The sequence below is a fragment of the Taudactylus pleione genome, unplaced genomic scaffold, assembly GCF_031769625.1.
Source record: "Taudactylus pleione unplaced genomic scaffold, aTauple2 ptg000695l, whole genome shotgun sequence".
NCBI classification, from domain to species: domain Eukaryota; kingdom Metazoa; phylum Chordata; class Amphibia; order Anura; family Myobatrachidae; genus Taudactylus; species Taudactylus pleione.
In genome coordinates this window covers 3,056,042-3,083,207 of record NW_028285097.1, presented here as the reverse complement: position 1 = coordinate 3,083,207, position 27,166 = coordinate 3,056,042, and the positions used below count along the sequence as shown (strand labels likewise).

The following is a 27,166-nucleotide window of genomic DNA, read 5'->3' as shown; positions in this document are numbered from 1 at the left end:
GGAAATGCTAGTTTCCGCATATTTTAGTTACCGGGCCATTCATCATCAGAACTTTCCCGGAATTCAGCAAACTCCGAAAACTGAAAGTTTTCAGTTTGCTGCCGAGAACAAGCGCCATCTTCAGACGGCGCTTGCTCTCGTATCCCCTGCTTCTTCCTATGGGAAGGAGTTCCGTGGATGCGAAGAGGGATCCCTCCACCGCCTCCTCACTACCTCCCCGACGGCTGTGTGCATGCGTCACCTGGGGTCACTCATGCGTAGCCGGGCCGACGGGGAGGAGGTAAATAACACAGCTGCATCTGTAGCTGCGATACTAACCGAGGGGACAGATGCTTTTTTCGGAGCAGTTGTCCCCTCACTGGAGCAATGATGAATTGCTCCGGTGCAAAGCTTAACTCGCAGCGAGTTCAATACTTCATCATCGGAGGCCATACAGCCCCATAGTCTTCTCTCCTTGACTTTATTATCTTAGCATATTAAGCTAAGGGGGTCATTCAGACCCATTCGCGAGCAAAGGACGCTCGCAAACTGGCCGATGTTCCCCCACTGCACATGCGCATGACGGAGGGAGCTCCGTCGTGCGCATGCGTGAGACCCGGACTGCGGCAGCCAAGCTGTCGCTCCGGGTCTCGCACCAAAGGGGGCGTGCTGTCGATGTTGATTGACAGCACGCCCCCTTTGGTGGGCGTGCCGGGGGCGTGCCTGCCAGACGGAGGCGTTCCCATGGGAACGCCTTCCGTCTGGGGCCGGCCCCACTGACATCACTATCTGATAGAGCCAAAATCACTCCTGGGCTTACGGCAGCGAGACCCTACCGCAGGGTCTCCGTCGCAAGCCCGATGGTCGCGATGGTCAAGACCATCGCGACCATCATCATGGACGCTCGCATATGCTGTGGGTGGTCACCCACAGCTATGCGAGCGTCCAAGAGGCCGCTCCTTTTTCAGGGAGGAGGGCCCTGATTCAGAGCAAGCGCTCTGGTCAGAGCGTTCAGCTCTGAATCAGGCCCTAAGTCCAATGCTGTGTGGTCTTTCTCATTTTCCTTCATCCATATAGTAACCAATCAGCTTCCAGCTATCATTATCTAGAATGTACTTGATAAATGAGTGCTAGAAGCTGATAGGTGGAGAAGTTCCCCATATTAGCAACCAGTTTTCTCTAGAAGGTTGGATACATCTCCAACATTAGACTAAAGGGGCTGAGAACAAAAGCTCTGCTGCACATACAGAAATAAACAAAACAAAAATTGCTGCATAAAAAGGACCCAACCGTCTCTGAGGTGGGATAACAGTCAGATTCTTTAATTAAACAGAACCCCCAGAACAGATGTACAGTCCAGGCACCAGCCCTTCTGGAGATTTTCGCTTCCAGCTCATCCTCTTAGGAGATTAATACGACACTGAAGCTTTAGAAATAAGATGTTACATATAATAAACAGCATAAACAAACTTCCACGTAGTGTGGTATGGAAGCTCCTGCTCGGGCTGAGACCAGCGTAAACCCCCAAACCATGGGCACTATAGATGGAGAGTACTGTAAGGCGCAGATGTCAGATGTTTGTGACCAGACAAATGTGCGTCTTCTCCTGCTGTCTGATAAGAGATAAGAGGATCCTATGGAAGATTACCAGATGTTACTTCTTATTGAAGTAGAAGCAAATGGCGCTGCCAGGGAGGGATGAACCACCATAAATATATATAATATAATGGGCTGCAGCGCTGATTCTGGACACTAATATTTATTACAGTGGCCATTATTTAAGGTTCAGCTTTCTCTGCCTTCCAGAACATTAGCGTTGCAGTAATAGCATCTTATCAGCAAGATTAAACGGTATATACCGTATGGAGGAGACCGAGGCTTATACAGAGGAACATTTGTGGCTACAAACTATTAAAGGAGAGTTATTGCTGGAACATATTCAATGTAAGATTAAGCACCTTCATGTATTTCATGAGACAACATAATTAAGTGATAAATTATATTTTACTGCTTCAATTCTGTATACCATGAAGTTAAATAGTCTCTGTATGGGCGGGGTGCAGCAATGCTAATTTTGCGATCCAATTTCCGAAAATGGCGTATTCTGAGGTTTGGTCGCTTACCACATATGCACTAATGAGATACATTTCGGGGCATGGAAGCGGTGGGCAACTGAAGTCTATGGGCTTCTGGGCCTGATTCAGACCCGCTCGCGAGCGCTGAGCGCTCGTAAGCGGGTCGTTGGTGCCCAAGTGCGCATGCGCACGACGGAGGCGCCTACGTCGTGCGCATGCGCGAGACCCGATTAACGACGGCCAAGCCTTCGTTAAGGGTCTCGCACCAAAGGGTGTGTGCTGTTGATGGTGATTGACAGCACGCCCCCTTTGGTGGGCGTACCGTGGGCGTGGCTGCCCAGACGGAGGCGTTCCCATGGGAACGCCTACCGTCTGGGTCCGGCACCACTGACATCACTAGTGATGTCAGTGGGAGTGCTTTTGGCTCTGTTAGAGTCTCTCCTACCGCAGGGTCTCGTCGCAAGCCCGATGGTCAAGACCATCGCGACCATCATTTTGGTCACCCACAGCCATGCGAGCTGCCATGAGGCCGCTCCAATAAGGAGCAGGGACGGCCCTGATTCAGAGCGAGCACTCTGTCAGAGCTTCCGGCTCTGAATCAGGGCCTCTGGGCCTGATTCAGAGCCAAACGCTCTGACCAGAGCGCTCGCTCTGAATCAGGGCCCTCCTCCATGAAAATGGAGCGTCCTCCTGGACGCTCGCATAGCTGTAGGTGACCACCCACAGCTTATGCGAGCATCCATGATGATGGTCGCAATGGTCAAGACCATCGCGACCATCGGGCTTGCGACGGAGACCCTGCGGTAGGGTCTCAATGCCGCAAGCCCTGGAGTGATTTTGGCTCTATCAGAGCCAAAATCACTCCCACTGGCATCACTAGTGATGTCAGTGGCGCCGGCTTCAGACGGTAGGCATTCCCATGGGAACACCTCCGTCGGGCAGCCACGCCTCCAGCACGCCCACCAAAGGGGGCATGCTGTCAATCAACATCGACAGCACGCCCCCTTTGGTGCGAGACCCGGAGCGACGGAGAGCCCGTCACTATCCGGGTCTCGTGCATGCGCACGACGGAGCTCCCTCTGTCGTGCGCATGCGCAGTGGGGCAACATCGACCCGCTTGCGAGCGTCTTGGGCTCGCGAGCGGGTCTGAATGACCCCCACTGTACGTAACTCCCCCCGGGAGGCATTCAATCGCATCCCTCCCTCTCAGCACCCCCTGCGACGCATGCGTGACTCGACACATGCACAGAAGGACTTCTGGGTCATAAAGCGTGAAGTCTCACTATCGCAAAGAACCGCTCTTACCGACTCATTGTGATTTGCGTGCGAGGAAACATGCCTATGCCATGTGCGTCGATAGTACCGATGTTTACACAGAAGAGCGACATTGGACGGATGTGAGAAAGCAGTCGTGGGCGCCGACTGAGCTTTGGAAAGCATTAGCATATTTTTCGCCGTTGCATTCCGCGCAAATTTGCAGCTGCGACCGCAATAGTGATCCTTACTGAATCTGGCCCAGCGTTTCTCTCACGGTCACCATGTGCCGGGACTAGTGGAGATATTGTGCTTATCTACTTGTTTCTCATGTCTGTTATCGTCTTCTTCCGGTTTGCTATGTGGATTTGGATTTAAATTATAGAGAGACTATTGTGCAGCTCCCCAGAAATAAACAGGGCGATCTGTATTCCATGGACGGACGGATGGCTGGTGTCTTTCTGATAAAGGGCTGTCAGGTCTGTGCTTGGTTTCCATACGGATTAATATTTTATAATGCTGCAGATCTAATAATCTTATCCTTGTCCAAACCTCATTATTGGGGCTGATGTTCTCCCTCTACGTGGCGGTGATTGGCTGCTCCTGGATCCCGGTGGTTTGTGAGTCCCTCGAGGGGATTTGTGGCATCTGATCCCTGCTGATCTCTATCCGGGGTCTCTCTTCTGTATACAGACCTTGGTTGATATATAGAATTGTAAAAGAAATCTATATTTTCCCTGGGAGAGGACCCGCAGTGCATTGTGAAAGCCCCGTCTATGCTATTTGCATCTGTTTGCCTTCTAAAGCATTTACCTGCTGTTCGCACTTGTTTTTCCCCACGCATGGTAATTTGTAATGCAGAGGAGCTTGTAGCAGGAACACAAGTGCAATGTCATTCTGCGATTTTATATCTTAACTAGATGGCAAATAAAACCCAGCTGCCAGTGACGCTCCCACCTCCCTCCTATTCCTGAAAATAATGATTAAACATTTTTACAACAAGACGCAGCAATACAGCGATTATCTATACAAAGCAATTACAGGGGAGGTGCTGTGCATTACACTGTCCCTTCCTGATAGTGCAGGTGTGAGCCCACAAAATCTCACCCTCGTACAATGGCATGGATTATTATTATTATTATTATTATTATTATTATTATTAACCTTTATTTAGATAACACCAAAAGGGGTCTGCAGCTCATTACAAAGTATATCAACAGAATACAGTGAGAGACAGTGAGTGAGGAGCATAGAGCGGTTGGTTAGGAATCGGATGAGAGGTTACACTCTATAAGGAGGGGCAGACAGACAGGGGTGACACAGAGGGGAAAGACAGTGAGTGAGGAGCATAGAGCGGTGGGTTAGGATGAGTTACACTCTATAAGGAGGGGCAGACAGACAGGGGTGACACAGAGGGGAAAGACAGTGAGTGAGGAGCATAGAGCGGTGGGTTAGGATTAGGTTGAGAGCTTACACTCAATAGGGTGGGGCAGACAGACAGGGGTGAAACAGGGGAAAGACAATGAGTGAGGAGCATAGAGCGAAGGTTAAGATTAGGATGAGAGCATAGGGCAGGGGCAGGTAGTCAGGGTGACACACAGGGGAGACAGTGAGTGAGGAGCATAGAGTGGTGGGTTAGGATGAGAGCTTACACTCTATAGGGGAGGGTCAGACAGACAGGGGTGACACAGAGGGGAGACAGTGAGTGAGGAGCATAGACTGGTGGATTAGGATGAGAGCTTACACTCTATAGGGCAGGGGCAGGCAGTCGGGGTGACACAGAGGGGAGATAGTGAGTGAGGAGCATAGAGTGGTGACTTAGGATGAGAGCATAGGGGAGGGGCAGGCAGTCGGGGTGACACAGAGGAGAGACAGTGAGTGAGGAGCACAGAGTGGTGGGTTAGGAACTTAGGATGAGAGCTTACACTCTATAGGGTAGGGTCAGACATACAGGGGTGACACAGAGGGGAGACAGTGAGTGAGGAGCATAGACAGGCGGGTTAGGATGAGAGCTTACACTCTATAGGGCAGGGGCAGGCAGTCAGGGTGACACAGAGGAGAGACAGTGAGTGAGGAGCATAGAGTGGTGACTTAGGATGAGAGCATATGGGAGGGACAGGCAGTCGGGGTGACACAGAGGGGAGACAGTGAGTGAGGAGCATAGAGCGGTGACCTAGGATGAGAGCATAGGGGAGGGGTAGGCAGTCGGGGTGACACAGAGGGGAGATACTGAGAGAGGAGCATAGAGTGGTGACTTAGGATGAGAGCATAGGGGAGGGGCAGACAGTCGGGGTGACACAGAGGAGAGACAGAGAGTGAGCAGCATAGAGTGGTAACTTAGAATGAGAGCATAGGGGAGGGGCAGGCAGTCGGGGTGACACAGAGGGGAGACAGTGAGTGAGGAGCATAGAGTGGTGACTTAGGATGAGAGCATAGGGGAGGGGCAGACAGTCAGGGTGACACAGAGGGGAGACAGTGAGTGAGGAGCATAGAGCGGTGGGTTAGGATGAGCATAGGGGAGGGACAGGCAGTTGGGGTGACACAGAGGGGAGATAGTGAGTGAGGAGCATAGAGCAGTGGGTTAGGATGAGAGCATAGGGGAGGGACATGCAGTCGGGGTGACACAGAGGAGAGACAGTGAGTGAGGAGCATAGAGCGGTGGGTTAGGATGAGAGCATAGGGGAGGGGCAGGCAGTCGGGGTGACACAGAGGGGAGACAGTGAGTGAGGAGCATAGAGCGGTGACCTAGGATGAGAGCATAGGGGAGGGGTAGGCAGTCGGGGTGACACAGAGGGGAGATACTGAGAGAGGAGCATAGAGTGGTGACTTAGGATGAGAGCATAGGGGAGGGGCAGACAGTCGGGGTGACACAGAGGAGAGACAGAGAGTGAGCAGCATAGAGTGGTAACTTAGAATGAGAGCATAGGGGAGGGGCAGGCAGTCGGGGTGACACAGAGGGGAGACAGTGAGTGAGAAGCATAGAGTGGTGACTTAGGATGAGAGCATAGGGGAGGGGCAGACAGTCAGGGTGACACAGAGGGGAGACAGTGAGTGAGGAGCATAGAGCGGTGGGTTAGGATGAGCATAGGGGAGGGACAGGCAGTTGGGGTGACACAGAGGGGAGATAGTGAGTGAGGAGCATAGAGCAGTGGGTTAGGATGAGAGCATAGGGGAGGGACATGCAGTCGGGGTGACACAGAGGAGAGACAGTGAGTGAGGAGCATAGAGCGGTGGGTTAGGATGAGAGCATAGGGGAGGGGCAGGCAGTCGGGGTGACACAGAGGGGAGACAGTGAGTGAGGAGCATAGAGCGGTGACCTAGGATGAGAGCATAGGGGAGGGGCAGGCAGTCGGGGTGACACAGAGGGGAGACAGTGAGTGAGGAACATATAGTGGTGACTTAGGATGAGAGCATAGGGGAGGGGCAGGCAGTCGGGGTGACACAGAGGGGAGACAGTGAGTGAGGAACATATAGTGGTGGCTTAGGATGAGAGCATAGGGGAGGGGCAGGCAGTCGGGGTGACACAGAGGGGAGATAGTGAGTGAGGAGCATAGAGCGGTGGGTTAGGATGTGAGCATAGGGGAGGGACATGCAGTCGGGGTGACACAGAGGAGAGACAGTGAGTGAGGAGCATAGAGCGGTGGGTTAGGATGAGAGCATAGGGGAGGGACATGCAGTCGGGGTGACACAGAGGGGAGACAGTGAGTGAGGAGCATAGAGCGGTGACTTAGGATGAGAGCATAGGAGAGGGGCAGGCAGTCGGGGTGACACAGAGGAGAGACAGTGAGTGAGGAGCATAGAGCGGTGGGTTATGATGAGAGCATAGGGGAGGTGCAGGCAGTCGAGGTGACATAGAGGAGAGACAGTGAGTGAGGAGCATAGAGCGGTGACTTTGGATGAGAGCATAGGGGAGGGGCAGGCAGTCCGGGTGACACAGAGGGGAGATAGAGAGAGAGGAGCATAGAGCGGTGACTTTGGATGAGAGCATACGGGAGGGGCAGACAGTCGGGGTGACACAGAGGGGAGATAGTGAGTGAGGAGCATAGAGCAGTGACTTTGGATGAGAGCTTACATTCTATAGGGGAGGGGCAGACAGTCGGGGTTACACAGAGGGGAGATAGTGAGTGAGGAGCATAGAGCGGTGACTTTGGATGAGAGCATAGGGGAGGGGCAGGCAGTCCGGGTGACACAGAGGGGAGATAGAGAGAGAGGAGCATAGAGCGGTGGGTTATGATGAGAGCATAGGGGAGGTGCAGGCAGTCGGGGTGACACAGAGGGGAGATAGAGAGAGAGGAGCATAGAGCGGTGACTTTGGATGAGAGCATAGGGGAGGGGCAGGCAGTCGGGGTGACACAGAGGGGAGATAGAGAGAGAGGAGCATAGAGCGGTGACTTTGGATGAGAGCATAGGGGAGGGGCAGACAGTCGGGGTGACACAGAGGGGAGATAGTGAGTGAGGAGCATAGAGCAGTGACTTTGGATGAGAGCTTACATTCTATAGGGGAGGGGCAGGCAGTCCGGGTGACACAGAGGGGAGATAGTGAGTGAGGAGCATAGAGCAGTGACTTTGGATGAGAGCTTACATTCTATAGGGGAGGGGCAGACAGTCGGGGTTACACAGAGGGGAGATAGTGAGTGAGGAGCATAGAGCGGTGACTTTGGATGAGAGCATAGGGGAGGGGCAGGCAGTCCGGGTGACACAGAGGGGAGATAGAGAGAGAGGAGCATAGAGCGGTGGGTTATGATGAGAGCATAGGGGAGGTGCAGGCAGTCGGGGTGACACAGAGGGGAGATAGAGAGAGAGGAGCATAGAGCGGTGACTTTGGATGAGAGCATAGGGGAGGGGCAGGCAGTCCGGGTGACACAGAGGGGAGATAGAGAGAGAGGAGCATAGAGCGGTGACTTTGGATGAGAGCATAGGGGAGGGGCAGACAGTCGGGGTGACACAGAGGGGAGATAGTGAGTGAGGAGCATAGAGCAGTGACTTTGGATGAGAGCTTACATTCTATAGGGGAGGGGCAGACAGTCGGGGTTACACAGAGGGGAGATAGTGAGTGAGGAGCATAGAGCAGTGACTTTGGATGAGAGCTTACATTCTATAGGGGAGGGGCAGACAGTCGGGGTTACACAGAGGGGAGATAGTGAGTGAGGAGCATAGAGCGGTGACTTTGGATGAGAGCATAGGGGAGGGGCAGGCAGTCCGGGTGACACAGAGGGGAGATAGAGAGAGAGGAGCATAGAGCGGTGGGTTATGATGAGAGCATAGGGGAGGTGCAGGCAGTCGGGGTGACACAGAGGGGAGATAGAGAGAGAGGAGCATAGAGCGGTGACTTTGGATGAGAGCATAGGGGAGGGGCAGACAGTCGGGGTGACACAGAGGAGAGACAGTGAGTGAGGAGCATAGAGCTTTGACTTTGGGTGAGTTTAGAATCAGAACTTTTAATAATAAGAACAGTAGCAGATTGTATACTGACATTTAATGAATCACCTGCCACTCATCACTACTGGTACATTTATAGTCACCCTCGTCTGTGTATTGTATCCGCATCGTGTGAAATGTTACACAGGACTCTGCAGTGCTGCTGCTATAGAACATAGCGAGATCTCCGGAGTGACAGCAGGCAGTGTCCTGTCATCTTTCCTTGTCACAATGGTTCTCTTTAATTGGACCCGCCACTTAAATCACAAAATCAGGATTTGTCTCTTTAATGCTGTATGTTCTGTGGAGGCCAATTACCAGAGAGCAGTGTTCTAGGGCAAAATAGAAATTGTTACATTTATATTTTTTTCTTTTATTATTTCTGTTTTTTGACAACTTGTTTTTTTTTTGCAAGAAGTATGTAGAAGTGATAATGATCACTCTCCCCAGCGGAGCGAACGGGTGCTGATATAAAACAGAGAAAACGCCTGGATGTACAGTACCAGCCGCGAGATTAACGTGTCTGGGACTCTGTTAATAGATCTCTCTCCATCTGTCAGGTCATCCTTCTAAACTTTCCCGGACTTGGGAAAACCCTCTCTTTCTGCCTGGCCGGGAACATTGCATGGCGTCTGAGCGGAAGGCTGTGGGAATTACACGCTTTTTTCACATATTTGGAAAATTTGCTCTGCTAACTTTAGCAGAGAGCCAGGAAAAATAGCTACAAAGTCCTTACATGATGGTATATGGTCCCACATTGTCCTTACACCATTTTCCCAGCTACATCTAATTTATGCTGGAGAGTATGTGGGCAAACTGGTATTTTTAAACATATTTCGTGGTCATGCCCTAAAATTGCCCCATCCCTCTGGAATGCTGTGATATCACTGATGAAACACGTTAAAGGCATTGCTGTTGCCCCTCCTATTGCCCCAGTACTCCTTTGTACCCCTACTCCTACTGTTGTTAAACCACTTGATAAACTTATCCTACACATTTCATGTTCAGCAAAGTACCATATCGCTCACAACTGGATAACCGCAACCCCGCTACCCTGCAGGGAGTAAAAAACAGCATCTGCTTTACCTTTGGAATGGAATAGATCACCAGCCTGCGGAACAACAAAATCAGCAACTTTCACAAAACCTGGGAACCAAAGTTTTTGCACCACAATGCCCCATAACCGAGCTCATCCTGACACACAGTGTTGCCCCCCCTCCTCAACTCTGTTAGTCTCCCATCTCTCTTCTTCATTCCAGCCTTCCTCATCCCCTCATTCCACATGACTCAGTCTTTGTTTGCTCGTTCCCACAGCTATGTGTGACAATCGTACGTTTACTTTTGTGCAGACAATGAGCCTCATTTATCAACACATTTTATCATTTACAACGTATGATAATAATGCTCCAGCCTGTCAGCTCCCAACTATCATTTTTCAAATAGATGTCAGTTGGGAACTGATTGGCTGGAGCTCCATTTATCATACGCATCGACTTTTATCACTCGTTGTGAATGATAAAACTCATTGATAAATAAGGCCTAATATCTCTTTATTTGAATTTGCTTTCTGGATTTATCCTGTTGTTCCAGCATTAGCTGAATAAATATAGAGATGTTAAAACTGTGGAAAAACATCAAACCCAACACCATGGTTACTACCATCTCTGCGGCACGCGTTAGAGGGGTGTTGGGGGAGAGCGTCTCACGCAGTAGCAATTATAGCTCAGTTGTGAGGTTTCCGTATATAGTGTCTGAGCAGTCTTGAAGCAGTTGTTGTTTGGTTTATACTGCACCAGGCACCTGTGTAGCATTTTCGTGCATGAGCGGTTTTGCTGCTGGCGCTAAATGCTGCGGCAGACTGTGTGCTGGTGTGACCCCTTTTCAGCCAAAATCCGACAATCCCAAATCAATTAAAAAAAAAAAACTGCCTGAAGGTGTAAAACGCAAAGCACATCGATTTTCTGACCAGCGAATATGCACTTAGGCAATGTATTACCAAAGTAAAAGGGAAACAGTGTTTCCCTGTCACTACTTGTTGCTAACACCAAGGTGCCATGTGCAGCTCTATGGTAAAGAGAGGGGAAACAGTGTTTCCACAGCACTTTCTTGCTACATAGGCTGAGCATACTGTACCATTGCTTTATCATGGCCAGGTGTGCATTCACCTCAGGACCAACAAATCCCTTTTGCTAAATGTCTCATTTATTGTGTTGCAGAATATGGAGAAGGTTCTCGTCCCATCTGTTACGCTGATCGTTGGCTGTGGTGTCTCCTCGCTTACGCTCCTACTTCTAATAATCATCTATGTCTCTGTGTGGAGGTGAGTCGAGATTTCCCATCTGTAATGCACTTTAGCTATGTAGCCAAAGGGTGAACATGATCCATAGACATATATTTATTTGTACTGCAAACATAGCCTGCACTGTTATGAGAAACAAAGTGCAGTACCACTTATGCCCAACAGACGGCACTGTGACGTTCATTGCTGCTAATTGGACTTTGTGACTTGTGGCATATTCTATGTAGAGTGGTGGGCTAAACATTCCCTGTACAAAATAAGTTGTTAATATATGACTTGGACTAGAGATTAAGGGGTCTATGTACTATGCCTTGGAGAGAGATAAAGTGGAGGGAGATCTATTTACTAAGCCTTGGAAGAAGATAAAGTGAACAGAGATAAAGTCCCGACCAATCCTCTCCATCCAAGGTTTAGTAAAACACAGCCTGTAACATGGCAGTTAGGAGCTGATTGGCTGAGCGCTAATTTGTGTCAGAATATCTGTTTTTCAATTTTTATATATATTTGTATATTGAAATTAATGATTGTTAAAATGTATCCCCTTATGCTCAATATATAATATAAACATATATATATATATATATATATATATATATATATCTAGTGATTATAAGCACTGGTAAAGTGGTCAATGGCAGGTATGTTTGTCCTAGGTTTTTGGCCTATGTGCTCTCAAAACCCCAGGAGAAGTCTGTTTTGTAAACAGGCCAGAGTATCGGCTTTTGGAAAAGCCGGTTTGGGTCCTGGGGGTGTGGATGTGAGGAGAGGGAGGGCTCCATCCACAGGCCAGTTCCAGGTGTAAGCCCTAATGAGCCTGCTACCAGGCTGAAAGGCCCAAAATCTGGAGTGGCCTGTGGATGGAGCCCTGCCATTGACCACTTTACCAGTGCTTCTATCACAATATATATATATATATATATATATATATAAAATTATATATATATATTTTGAACATACATATTGATTCCCGCGTATATAGTTGATCGTTTTCTCATATTATTAAAAAAAGTGAATATTTTCTGTCCCTTCTTTCAGGTATATTCGATCCGAACGCTCTGTCATATTAATCAACTTCTGCTTGTCCATCATTTCTTCAAATGCCTTAATACTTGTTGGGCAAACACAGACCAGAAACAAGGTACAGTACAGAAAAACAGCGCAGTCTCCAGTTACTGCCAATATTCCGCCCAGAGTGTCTGCGTTTTACGTCCTCTCCTCCGCCTGAGTTACACTAAGATATGGTCATATATACATTATAGCTTTGGTCACAGTTTCTACTTTAACTGAATACTATCTGCCGTAACTTTTTTTTGGGGGGGTTACAAATGAATCATGTTAAATGATTTGTTTTTCTGTTTGCCCACATAATATGCCACCAATTATACCAACTCTAGTTCTCATTGAACATACCGGCACATTGATTATACTGGCACTGACATATTAATTATTCTAGCACTCCCCCTTACATACTGTACTATGGGCCTGATTCAGAGCCGCTCGTAAGCGACCGCTCGTTCGTTCCGAGCGATGTTTGCACAACTGCGCATGCGTACGGATGGTAATACGCAGGCACGAACCAGTCAGTGCGGCCGAAAATCGTTTTTTGCTAAATAGCGAATGCCTGCTATTTTGAGTGGCAGGAGGAGGCGTATGTGGGTGGTAACAGGGGAAGGTGCTTGAAAACGGGGAGTGGAGATCAGAACGCAGGCGTGCTTAAAGGTCAAAACGGGCGTTTTATGGGTGTGCATAATTAATACAGCAGCGTCACTGACCACGTCACTGGGTTGTTTTATAGTCAGAACTGCTCGCAAGATTGCGGTAGGAAAAACCAACCACAAGAATAGCGAGCAGTTCATACGCTGGTCGATGTACTCGATTAATCTAATAAATAGCGGACATGACGTAGGATGCGAGCGGCCAGGGGGAGTAGTTTTCCAAAAAACGACCGTATGTTTTGTTCGCTCGTTCAGACCTAGAGGCGTGAACAGACCGCAAAGAGCTGGGGATACAAAAGCGTTTATTTTGGAGGGCATAAAATTTATCCTGATGAATAACCACTTCACATTTAAAGATGGACATTATGTCCAGCGGTCCGGAACAGCGATGGGGACGAAATTCGCCCCCAGCTTCGCGAATATCTTCATGGGCATGTGGGAAGATTCCCATGTATGGCAGAAGCTGGGGTGTGGACTCGTCGCGTACCATCGATATATAGATGACATCGTGATGGTGTGGAGAGGGGGTTTGAGTACATTTAAGACTTTCCAAGAAACAATGGATGATAATAATTTTGGAGTAATACTGACGTATACCATTAGTGAGAAGCAAGTACATTTTTTGGATCTGACGGTATACATTGAGGATTCAAGAATTTGTACTAAAAATTATTTTAAACCGACTGATAGTAACTCCTTCATAGATATAGAGAGTAGCCATCATCCAAACTGGCTGAAAGGAGTTCCTAGCAGTCAATTTCGTCGCATGAAACGTAATTGTACCAATGAAGATGTATATAAAGAACAGGTACAGCCCTTAAAGGAACAATTTTTGAATAAGGGGTATAATAAAGATACTATAGAAAAGACCCTTCAAAGTATTGATACTATCAAGAGGGAAGAACTTTTAATCAAAAAGCAGGTAAAACAAGATAAAGATTTTTCTGTTTCTTTTGTTACAACTTTTAATAAAGATTACAGAAAGTTGGAAACCGTGCTAAATAAACATTGGCACATTATAAAGGCAGATCCTATCCTGAAAAAAATACTGCCAGAAAAACCTGTAGTAATTTATAAGCGAGCACCTAACCTGAGAAATGTGCTGGTTAAAAGTGCAATGTCACCTCCTAAAAGATTAGGTACAAGAATAACGTCTAAGGGTTTTTTCAGATGTGGTTCTTGTATAGGTTGTAGAAACATCAAGAGCGAAGAAGGGAATAAGATTAGTAATTTTGTATCATGTGTTACTAAGAAGAATTACAAAATTAACCAATTTCTGACTTGTAACAGCAGCAACATTGTATATGTTATACAATGTAGTTGCAATAAACAATATGTTGGCAGAACTAGCCGCCCCTTCAAAGTTCGTATATCAGAACATTTGAGAAATGTCCGTAAGGGCCTGGAAACTCACCATATGTCAGCACACTTTAAAAATATGCATAGATGCTCTATTGAGAATATAGTGAGCGTTAAAGCTATTGAGGGAGTGGAAAGAAGGTTCAGACAGGGTGATCTTAAAGCCACATTAGCTAGAGCTGAGATGAAGTGGATTCATGAACTTAGGACTTTACAACCAAGAGGCCTTAATGGCGATTTTGAGACAAAATGGTTCATGTAATCCTTATACACCTATGGGTACATGTAAAGGTTATATTGTAGTGTTGGATCTATTATGAGAGGATGAGGTCAGGTGATTTACTGCATGACAATATATCTTTTCCTTGTTGACGGGTATACACATCTGATTGGCACACTTAGTACTTATTTATTATATACAAGCTATATTGCTTTTTGCACATATTTAATTTGTTATTGTTCGTCTTAGTATTTTAGATAGGCATGCCATTAATGTTATGGTAGTGTTTGAATATGTATACATCATTTATATAATAAGATAGATGATTTTGGCTTTTATTACCCTGTAAGATGTACTTTTGTATAAGATGTCAGGAATTAGCTAACCGGATCTGTGGGAATATAAAAGGAAGGGGAGGCGTCCAAGTCAGCTATGCCTTGAAAAAGACCCATACAGGGTAGAAACGCGTTGGTAAGCTGATTTGGAGACGGAGATTCTAATTACATTAGCCATTGCAGTTACGCGGGATTAGGAGAACCCAGCCGACAGGGGGCAGATGTTTGCTGGATGCCGGAGCAGTTTAGAACCCACACGCTTAGACGGTAATACACAGCGCATGAGCCGCGGGTGAGAGCCGAGAACAGCACGTCGGAGATAGTGGGGAGAGCAGACAGATACCGGGTGAGAGCCGAGCCCTGAATATCATCTACTGCCCAGAGGATCTACCAATCTGACATCATCAGGTGATATAGGATTTCCTCTGGGATATCCCTACTATCGTAGACGGAGCTCATAACGCTGCTATTCGGTGGGTCCCTGCAGGTCCGGTAAGCTACTCCAAGTCCTGTCGTACACGGAGCTAACATCATTGAATGACATTAGTGTATTTTGAAAGAGATATACTCTTTCTAAAGAAGATCTATTTTGGAATCTATTTTTTGTTTTTACTGTGACTGTCTTTGAAGTTTTATTAAAAGTATTTGTTTTGGGAGAACATCGACACTTTTAAAATCTTTGTCTTGGGTGAACTGCAATCATTCGATTCACCTGCTAGAATATTGTTTTAAGGAACAGAGTCTCACGTTGTTTTTGTGACTATAAAACCATCCAGGATAACGTTAAAGTGGTATACAGAAGTTACCACTCATTCGGACAGTATCCATAAAACATCATCAGACGCTATGTAGTGTTGTTTATAAAGAATACCTTTCACTATTGTTCATTACAAGGAACATTTTTTTGACTTTATGGACACATGATTCTTTCTCTTTGTTTTTTTTTTTATGTGGTTTATGTGTATAGTGATCTGCTACATAATATTAGATTTAAACATTTAACACAGCGCTGCAGAGTCTATCACGGTGAATTTCACCATTTGCATTATACGCAAAGAGCGAATGGTTCATTTGAATAGCCACCCCTTTTTTCTGAACGAGCGAGCGCAAATAGCGTCCGGCTCTGAATGAGGCCCTATGTACCAGCATTGTCTAATTATATCAGTGCTGTCCCCCATTATTTATAACGGCATTTCTCCCTTTGTTTATCGGCATTGTTCTCATAGTGATTATTATGACAGGCAATAAGTTATACTCTGCTATGCCCGACGGAGTCACTGGCCAAATCCGGCCCGTGGAAGCACAATGTGAATTGTCGGAGCTGCATTATTGCCTTGCACCCCCGTCTGAGAATCCCGTTCCCCCCATGTCAGTGCTGCAGTTGTGCCATCAGTCCGTGCTCTGAGGTTCAGAGTGCACCAGAGGCTAATTCACAGTGGACTCATTTACGAATGCTCCTAATTAAACTTAGCTGCCACGAGCAGAGATGTCCAAATCCGTCCTCCGGAGCCACGGGGCTTGCCAGAGATTTACAATGTATCTAATTAACACAAAGTCGGTTAACGCTGTTCTGTGCTGTGGATCACTAAGCACATTTTTGTTTCTTGTAACGTTTGGCCAAATTCTTGAAGCCCCAGCGCTGCACCGAGGTGGATCCTGGGCCCTGAGCAGCTAATAACAAGTAGTGGACTTATTAAACCTTCTTTAGTAATAATTAAAGGGGACGTCCAACTTGCAGGAGAGCCCGATCGCTTATGTTTAAGTTAGAGTAGCGAGGAGTCTCTACTCCATACCGATGCTATAATCCGCGCCCAGGCACATTCTGCAAGTTCTATTTACCGTGGCTCGTGCCTCACCACCCATAGCCAGACAGGTGACCCCAGAGCCGACCCTAGGCAAAATTTTGTCTGGTGCCCCCTAGTGAGTGAGTGTGTGTAATATATATATATATATATATATATATATACACACACACACACACACACATACAGTATATATACACACACAGCATGTATATATATATATATATATATATATATATAGTACACACACACAGTATATATATATAATATATATACACACACATATATATATATATATATGCACACACACACACCGGGACAGCGCAGCGCGGGCGCAATGTCATACGTAATGATGTGACATCGTCCTTCTTTACAGTAGTTTATGCGCAGTGCGCAGCGCTCGTCTCCATCCAGGGATGGGGTCTGGCTCCATTGTCTATTTGCGTCGCGTCGACCAGGACGAGCGGCGCAGCCTCTCGTCCTTGATAATTAAGTTCAGCAGCCACGGCCCCTTGGGGCCCTGCTGAACCTCGGGGCCCGGGACGGGGGTACCTTTGTACCCCCGTCGCCGGGCCTGGATGGGGGCAGCCGCAGTGACAGAGCCTTGGAATGCCCCTAAGGCATTCCAGTCGCCCCTAGACATTTGCTTATAATGCCTATGCCTAGGGCCGGCTCTGGGTGACCCAAAGGCTGGAACGTACAGAGAGGAGTCTCCTCCACTCACCATGTCCCCTGGTATAGTCTATAGTAGTGTTACCTGACTCCAGTCCTCAGTGACCCCCCTAACAGGCCATGTTTTACAGATCTCCTCAGTATCACAGGTGAAATGGTTAGCACCTCCTGCTGTGCATCTTTAAAAATGTGTCAGTCAGTAATGAGCACATATGTGCACCAACTTGGTATTCTGGAAAACATGCACTGTCAGAAGTCCCTGAGGATTGAAGTTGGGAAACGCTGGCCTTTCATTATTCATTATGGATTGCAACTGCGATTACGCATGGAGACGGCCAATTGTTGCGTTCTATGGATGCCTATGCATCCCAGTGCGCAAAGGTCTTACTGATTATGCCGAGCCATCGCAGAGTGATTGCCAGGAAGTGAGTGGGGTGGGGGTGGTGATAGGGGGGGGGGGTGATTGGCGAAACGCAGGCGTGCCAGTGCGTTTGAATGCCATTAAATTAGCCACTGAGATGCCATACACAGCTTGGGCTTTCACTGCGTGCGCTGAGGTTAGCAATTCCTGAGTAAAGTCAGAACTTGTGCAAGTGTGTGTGAGGCTGCCATTGTACCCAGTGTTACCGATGGTTTCTCCAGTGTGCGTGAGGCTGCAATGGTACTCCATGTCACCGATGGTTTTGCAACTGTGCGTGAAGCTGCGATGGTACTCCCTGATACCGATGGTTTCTCAAGTGTGTGTGAGGCTGCGATGGTACTCAGTGTTACCGATGGTTTCTCAAGTGTGCGTGAGGCTGCGATGTTCCTCAGTGTTACCGATGGTTTCTCAAGTGTGTGTGAGGCTGCGATGGTACTCAGTGTTACCGATGGTTTCTCAAGTGTGCATGAGGCTGCGATGGTACTCCCTGTTACCGATGGTTTCTCAAGTGTGTGTGAGGCTGCGATGGTACTCAGTGTTACCGATGGTTTCTCAAGTGTGCGTGAGGCTGCGATGTTCCTCAGTGTTACCGATGGTTTCGCAGACTTGCTAAGTATTACGGATATGTGTAAATTGAAGTGGGCAGCTCTTTCTTTGGCTGTGATGACATTGCGATAGCAATCATTAGCATATTTTCGCAGTAAGACTGCGTGCGTAATCGCAGCTGCGATCCGTAATGAATCCAGCCCAGAGTACAGAATATGTATAGTACTTTGCTTATTGCTTTTCCTCTATTATATGATGTTGTCTGTAACGCAGGTTATATGCACCCTGGTGGCCGCCTTCCTCCATTTCTTCTTCTTGTCCTCCTTCTGCTGGGTGCTGACGGAAGCCTGGCAGTCCTACATGGCCGTGACGGGGCGGCTCCGCAACCGGATCATCCGAAAGCGTTTCCTCTGCCTGGGATGGGGTGAGATCCCTTGTTTGTACTTCATGGTGTTATGCATTGGCGTATCTATACTGAGTGCAGGGGGCCCTGGGTTTGGGTGGGGGTCCCACATCGCACACACTGCGCCCACATAATATGGTGCTTATATTATTTAGCACTGCTTAGTACATATTATATAGATCGATATCTAGAGTAAAACACAGGTAATATATTATTATAAAGGGGATAAATACAAATGCTGTGACAATTCCGGATTGCACATGAAAATCAAAGTTCTGTGCCCAGCCCTAATCGTCCAGCTATTTTTACCTAAATTACTGAGAGACTGCGCCCGGCTATTGTAGAACTGTATGTTGCCGCACGCCCTAACAGCCATAGAATAGCGTTATGCTGGAGGTGGTTCAATTACTTTCTCTGTTTCCGGTATGTGCAACAAACAGTGCTGACACAACACGCCAGTGTTACATACTAATACTGTACATGTATCAAAGCCGATCTTGAAAAAAGGGACTTATCATGAAGCGCGTTATATGGAGCTCTCAAAAGCGTTTAGAATACGCCAACCACCAACGGATTTTGACGCTGGTTAACCGAACGGTGGAACCAGTAATTGGGACTTCTTCCAACTTCAGCGGAATTCCGGTAGGAGACTGGGATGAACTCTGAAGGATTGCTGACACATTATAAGCCTGTATACGCTTTAACTTTGTGTCTAAATAACGAGTTACTGGTGCACACTATGTATACTTATCCCCTCCGCATGGTGCATCCTATGCTGATTTGATGAGAATGAACAGCGACACCTTCATGTGTTTATACAAATCCGCATTTCTGCATCATTTTTGTAAGAATAAATCCTGAAGGGGACCCTCGGTGTTGGATCTTCTCATTTCTTTGGAGAAAGGACACTTATTATCTAATCACCATTCCCGTTTGAGTTTGGCACAATTAAAGTACAGTACAACGCACAGCACTCCTACAAGAGCCAGCCTGCCCGGCACATTGTCACTTTTATTCCACAATTTACAGGCTCGCGTTTGTATTAATGTGCGCAGCCTCATATGGCGACTCCTCCTAGAGCCGTCATCTTAAATCCGTTTCACCCTTCCTTGTTCCCAGCTGTTTCTCCCATAGTAAATACAAGGAAACCAGAAAGTGATAATTGGAACACTGTGGAAAGTTGAGATCCTGTTAAATCATTTAATTCTATTGATGAAATTGCAGTGACGTCTCCATACTGTATCTCTGCATTCCGCACTGGCGAGTCCGAGCCCCCGAATGGCGGCACATTACCCTTTGCCGACAAGGTGCTAATTATATTCCAAATATTCTGTCTCCTTGTAATAAAAGTTCTCCCGTGCTTCCCCCGGAGGTGTGATTTGCAGATTACCATATCGCCGCATTATTGCAGAGAAGTATCTTGGTTTATGGGGTGAATGCAAATGATTGCGTTTAATTTCTCTCCTAATTGCATTGGCTGGAGGTGGTAGAAAATAAAAGCCTAGATTCTCTATGACCTGAAGAGAGCTTTGTTCTGGGCACTTAGAAAGTAAAAAATGAATCGAATGAAGGAAAATAATTGAAGTGAAATTTGTTTCCTGGCATAAAACGGACGTACCGGCTACTGATTTTGGCAATATTCAGAGAGCAATTAGAGTAGAAATAATAAACATAGTCATTGCTCTATTTAGTCATTAATATGGAAGAAATGTATAGTACTCGGTATGTTATCAGGGCAACTAGTAATCAGCATACCCAATAAAATGCTCTTTTATTCTCATTTATGTTACATGTCATTGTGCTAATAGATACACACCACGTATTGTAGATCTGTCTCCCCAATGTGCATGAAAATCAATTGGATTAAAGAATCCTACAAGTTACCGGGTAACTCTGCTCCAAGATGATGCTGCCTAAATAAAACCTATATGCAGAGTACTAAACATCACTGGAATAACTCCTGATACCTGAAATAATGCTTCTGCTTGAAATAAAAGACACAGAAACACACTGATGTTCCAACACGACACTTACCACCCATTACCAACATCTGTAATCATAGAAACACACTGTTGTTCCAACACGACACTTACCACCCATTAGCAACACCTGTAACCATAGAAACACACTGTTGTTCCAAAATGAAAGTTACCAACCATTAGCAACACCTGTAACCATAGAAACACACTGTTGTTCCAAAATGATAGTTACCACCCATTAGCAACATCTGTAACCATAGAAACACACTGTTGTTCCAAAATGATAGTTACCACCCATTAGCAACATCTGTAACCATAGACACACACTGATGTTCCTACATGACAGTTACCACCCATTAGCAACATCTGTAACCATAGAAACACACTGTTGTTCTAAAATGATAGTTACCACCCATTAGCAACACCTGTAACCATAGAAACACACTGTTGTTCCAAAATGATAGTTACCAACCATTAGCAACATCTGTAACCATAGAAACACACTGTTGTTCCAAAATGATAGTTACCACCCATTAGCAACATCTGTAACCATAGAAACACACTGTTGTTCCAAAATGATAGTTACCACCCATTAGCAACATCTGTAACCATAGACACACACTGATGTTCCTACATGACAGTTACCACCCATTAGCAACATCTGTAACCATAGAAACACACTGTTGTTCCAAAATGATAGCTACCACCCATTAGCAACATCTGTAACCATAGAAACACACTGTTGTTCCAAAATGATAGTTACCACCCATTAGCAACATCTGTAACCATAGAAACACACTGATGTTCCTACATGACAGTTACCACCCATTAGCAACATCTGTAACCATAGAAACACACTGTTGTTCTAAAATGATAGTTACCACCCATTAGCAACACCTGTAACCATAGAAACACACTGTTGTTCCAAAATGATAGTTACCAACCATTAGCAACATCTGTAACCATAGACACACACTGATGTTCCTACATGACAGTTACCACCCATTAGCAACATCTGTAACCATAGAAACACACTGATGTTCCTACATGACAGTTACCACCCATTAGCAACATCTGTAACCATAGAAACACACTGTTGTTCCAAAATGATAGTTACCACCCATTAGCAACATCTGTAACCATAGAAACACACTGATGTTCCTACATGACAGTTACCACCCATTAGCAACATCTGTAACCATAGAAACACACTGTTGTTCCAAAATGATAGTTACCACCCATTAGCAACACCTGTAACCATAGAAACACACTGTTGTTCCAAAATGATAGTTACCAACCATTAGCAACACCTGTAACCATAGAAACACACTGTTGTTCCAAAATGATAGTTACCACCCATTAGCAACATCTGTAACCATAGAAACACACTGTTGTTCCAAAATGATAGTTACCACCCATTAGCAACATCTGTAACCATAGACACACACTGATGTTCCTACATGACAGTTACCACCCATTAGCAACATCTGTAACCATAGAAACACACTGTTGTTCCAAAATGATAGCTACCACCCATTAGCAACACCTGTAACCATAGAAACACACTGTTGTTCCAAAATGATAGTTACCACCCATTAGCAACACCTGTAACCATAGAAACACACTGATGTTCCTATATGACAGTTACCACCCATTAGCAACATCTGTAACCATAGAAACACACTGTTGTTCGAACATGACAGTTACCACCCATTAGCAACATCTGTAACCATAGAAACACACTGTTGTTCCAATATGACAGTTACCACCCATTAGCAACACCTGTAACCATAGAAACACACTGTTGTTCCAAAATGATAGTTACCACCCATTAGCAACACCTGTAACCATAGAAACACACTGATGTTCCAATATGACAGTTACCACCCATTAGCAACATCTGTAACCATAGAAACACACTGATGTTCCAATATGAAAGTTACCACCCATTAGCAACATCTTTAACCATAGAAACACACTGTTGTTCCAATATGACAGTTACCACCCATTAGCAACATCTGTAACCATAGAAACACACTGTTGTTCCAAAATGATAGTTACCACCCATTAGCAACACCTGTAACCATAGAAACACAATGTTGTTCCAAAATGATAGTTACCAACCATTAGCAACACCTGTAACCATAGAAACACACTGTTGTTCCAAAATGATAGTTACCACCCATTAGCAACATCTGTAACCATAGACACACACTGATGTTCCTACATGACAGTTACCACCCATTAGCAACATCTGTAACCATAGAAACACACTGTTGTTCCAAAATGATAGTTACCACCCATTAGCAACACCTGTAACCATAGAAACACACTGATGTTCCAAAATGATAGTTACCACCCATTAGCAACACCTGTAACCATAGACACACACTGATGTTCCTACATGACAGTTACCACCCATTAGCAACACCTGTAACCATAGAAACACACTGATGTTCCTATATGACAGTTACCACCCATTAGCAACATCTGTAACCATAGAAACACACTGTTGTTCGAACATGACAGTTACCACCCATTAGCAACATCTGTAACCATAGAAACACACTGTTGTTCCAATATGACAGTTACCACCCATTAGCAACACCTGTAACCATAGAAACACACTGATGTTCCAAAATGATAGTTACCACCCTTTAGCAACACCTGTAACCATAGAAACACACTGATGTTCCTATATGACAGTTACCACCCATTAGCAACATCTGTAACCATAGAAACACACTGTTGTTCCAATATGACAGTTACCACCCATTAGCAACACCTGTAACCATAGAAACACACTGATGTTCCAAAATGATAGTTACCACCCATTAGCAACATCTGTAACCATAGAAACACACTGTTGTTCCAAAATGATAGCTACCACCCATTAGCAACATCTGTAACCATAGAAACACACTGTTGTTCCAATATGACAGTTACCACCCATTAGCAACATCTGTAACAATAGAAACACACAGTAAAACACAAATATTTGAATGATTTTTTAGGGTTGTCACGTTGTGCCCAACATCCATAACTGTAATGCTGGTTATGGTATAAAAAATAAACAGAAAAACAGGGCGACAATATCTAGATAGACACCAGGGGGTATATTTACTAAAGTGAGAGGTTTTAGAAGTGGAGATTTTGCCCATAGCAACCAATCAGATTCTACTTAACATTTAAATAGCACCTTCTTGAAGATATTAGCTAGACTCTGATTGGTTGTTATGGGCAACATCTCCACTTCTAAAAACTCTCACTTTAGTAAATTTACCCCCAGATGTTAGACAGACTGGTTGTCCGGGACAAAAGGTCGACATACAAATGGTCGACACGTGTTTTTTTTTTTTTTTTTTCATTTTCTATCCCTAATCTTACTGTATTTTGAATCGGGGGTCCTTATGTGTTGTCAAGCCCTTTACTTGTGAGACCACACCTCTTCGGGGGCCGCTGTCCCTTCATAAAATATGGGTGGGAGGGTGCAAATGTATAGTTTGCAGGGGGACGCGGAACACTCTAGCACCGGCTCTGCCGCTGGTCACATGCAATGTCATCTCTAAGGCAATATTATGTAAGGGTCTGATAATCACCTGAACTGGAAGTTGTGCAGCTCAGGCGTTTGTCAGATGAGCTGTTGTGCATGAGCGAATTAGCGGCATTGTCTGAGAATGACTTTTACTCAGTACTGTACTCACCAGCTGACGTCTGCGCTGCTGTATACATCGACAGCACCATTGGCAGTACAGAGTCAGTATTACTGGGCAGCCAGTGGTGACAGAATGAGGCATGTGGCCAAGGTGGCTTTTGTGGTGCTGGGCACATCCTTGTGGGGCACTGATTACCTGTCTTCCTGTGAATACTGGCACTGCCCACAGAATTGCTGATGTGTGTACATGGCAGGTGCGCTGTAAATAATGAATAGATCTATACTGCAATATATTTTCACCATAAAGCAATTTTGTTTACCTGATTACAATATATAATATATTCATTTCTATATTTATCTGATGGCTAGTCTGGCGCACCTGGGGCGTGCATACCTCCCGACTGATCCCATCTAGGTGCGCCATCCCGGCCGTGCACACCTTTGCCCGGTGGATCGGTGGGTTTGGAGCTACGCAAGGCATCGCAGCTGCAGTGACCGGGTGCCAGGAAAGAATGAGTCTCTTCAGGGGAGGGGGCTATGGGACAGTCTGGCACTTTAGCAGCAATAGGCCTACCCTTGGGATTGTGGCAACGCCCCACCATGTTTTGGTTGCACCCACACCCCGAATCCTGTCCCGATTGGGAGAGATGCTAATTTTGGGAGGTATGTGCAGATAAAGCATGGGCTAAGCTGGTTTGCGGGAAGGTGCCGTGAGAATAACTGCTCTGTAATGAAGACGTAATTAATGAACAAACTTATTTTATGGAATTGGTAACTAGCTAAGAAATATTGCCCTATAAATCTTACCTGCGGTGCTTAGTGCTGTGCTGCCATCCTGCTTATGATACAGTGATACATCTCGCTCTAGAGGCCGCTGATAGACAAGAATAATACTAAATAGCTTAACTTTGTACTCTTATTAGCAGCAAAGCGTATAGAGCACTATTAACGCTGATAAATGCATCGGGTCTGGTCTATTATTTCAGTCTGCAGACATTACGGGGAATAGTCTTTCATCACTGCCCGTTTTGCTGGTGTATCAGCGTGTAAGCGCTGCCCGGATATGGCACTTACAGGGTATCTCTGGCCTGCACAGAGTGGGTGCAGCCATGTTTAGTTTGCTGTGGTGCCAGGGACTTCTGATGCGTTCCATTGATGTCACTTGTTCCTCATAGTGTGTGAATGACAGGGAAATAGGCACCAGTTATTGGTGGAGGACTCTCTTCCCTGCAAGTCGTGTCATTGTGACCCCTATCCGCCCCTTTCCTTCTGCACAATGATGGGAATAGAGAAATGGGATATACAGGGGATGCAGTGAGGATACCAGCGCACAGGATATCCCGACACTGACAGCCCGACAGAGGACTAAAGTTAGGCGTCAAAATCCCAACGCCTATCATTAGCCCCAATATAAAAAATACCGACACCAGGCATACCACCAAATTAAGGTAAGTTGGGTGTCTTAGCGTCTAGCCGGGAAGGGGGGGGGTTGGGGGCCCCTGGGATACTTAGGGATAGGCACCCCCCGGGAGGTTTAAGGTATGGAAAGGGGGGTTAGGATTAGGCACCTCTGGGGCATTTAGGGATTAGGCAAATTAGGAATAGGCACTAGGGGGCAGGTTAGGGTTAGACAGCACTAAGGGAGGGTTAGGTCACTTACCAGCCCAAGTCAGGAATTAGGTCCGTCGGGGTTCCGCTGTCGGTATTTGATCCGGCATTAAATACCGATTCCATATACAGATATGTCCTTTCTTACTGTGGCTTCAGTAGTGCTAAACAGCCCCTCTCGGCGCAGCAGGTCCCGTGCGGCTCGCCCAAGCGTCTCTCTCACTCAAATATGCATCTTATTCGCATGTGTAAAATAACCGGGAGCGACAAATCTCCTTTGCTAGCTAGCGCTGATCAATGTTATGTGCAGCATTTGTACATCTGTGTGCGACTGAGTCCGAATCTGCGTAATAAGGGCTCCGATGCGAGCGGCCGCGGCTTTTCCTCATGCCGAGTACCGTTGTGCTTCACCCGCGACTTTGTAAAACCAATTCCTTTGCTGTTCACTGCGTTTGCGTCATGACTGAGATTTAAAAGAATTTTTTTTTTTTTTAAATGTAAAGATAAATTTGTTACGCTACTCCTCTCAGAGCGTCTGAGCCGCGCCTGGCGTCTCGCACCATGTGGCCTAAGTACGGACAACCAGTAAGTGCGGATACATCTATACATAACTTTATGAAACACGCAGTCAAAAATCTTTTTTTTATTATGATGCCGCTTGAACCTCAGAAACGTAGCGAAGTGCGTTGGCGACTTATCACCCGAGATACCAGAATTATTTTGTGTCCAGCTTGTGGGGAAGGGAGCCGGGTGTCTACATATATTGCTAGACAGGACTCACCAGAGGAGCCAAAATATATCATTTACATTCTTTTCTACCAACCACAGAACAAGAAATGGTTTATAAGGATATATATTAAAAAAAAAAAATGGGCAAAAAATACAATGTGACAAATGAAAAAAAAAAAAAAGAACAAACAAACAGCAAATGTGTACCGTCCCCCCCAGTGTACCATCCCCCCCAGTGTACCATCCCCCCCAGTGTACCGTCCCCCCAGTGTACCGTCCCCCCCAGTGTACCATCCCCCCAGTGTACCGTCCCCCCCAGTGTACCGTCCCCCCAGTGTACCGTCCCCCCCAGTGTACCGTCCCCCCAGTGTACCGTCCCCCCCAGTGTACCGTCCCCCCCAGTGTACCGTCCCCCCAGTGTACCGTCCCCCCCAGTGTACCGTCCCCCCAGTGTACCGTCCCCCCCCAGTGTACCGTCCTCCCAGTGTACCGTCCCCCCCAGTGTACCGTCCCCCCCCCAGTGTGACAGCCAGAGGTGACCCAGTTTCTCCTGTGTTTCAGGTCTCCCAGCTCTGGTAGTGGCGATATCTGTTGGGTTTACGAAGGCAAAGGGCTACGGTTCTGCAAACTAGTAAGTAATTCTCATTATTACTCATGATTGTATGTGTTTCCCGAGAATGTAACCAGACGCTACAAT

General features: G+C 46.4%; 1 protein-coding gene across 2 annotated transcripts in view; it reads left to right on the top strand.

The window, feature by feature from the left end:
* ADGRB1 (adhesion G protein-coupled receptor B1) overlaps positions 1–27,166 on the top strand; it is a 335,561-nt gene that overhangs the window by 214,017 nt on the left and 94,378 nt on the right. For both annotated transcript variants that reach the window (XM_088456276.1, XM_088456275.1), the window contains exons 17-20: positions 10,943–11,046; positions 12,061–12,163; positions 18,369–18,519; positions 27,031–27,100. In XM_088456276.1, coding sequence (XP_088312402.1) covers positions 10,943–11,046; positions 12,061–12,163; positions 18,369–18,519; positions 27,031–27,100 — 428 coding nt within the window. The remainder of the gene's footprint in view (positions 1–10,942; positions 11,047–12,060; positions 12,164–18,368; positions 18,520–27,030; positions 27,101–27,166) is intronic.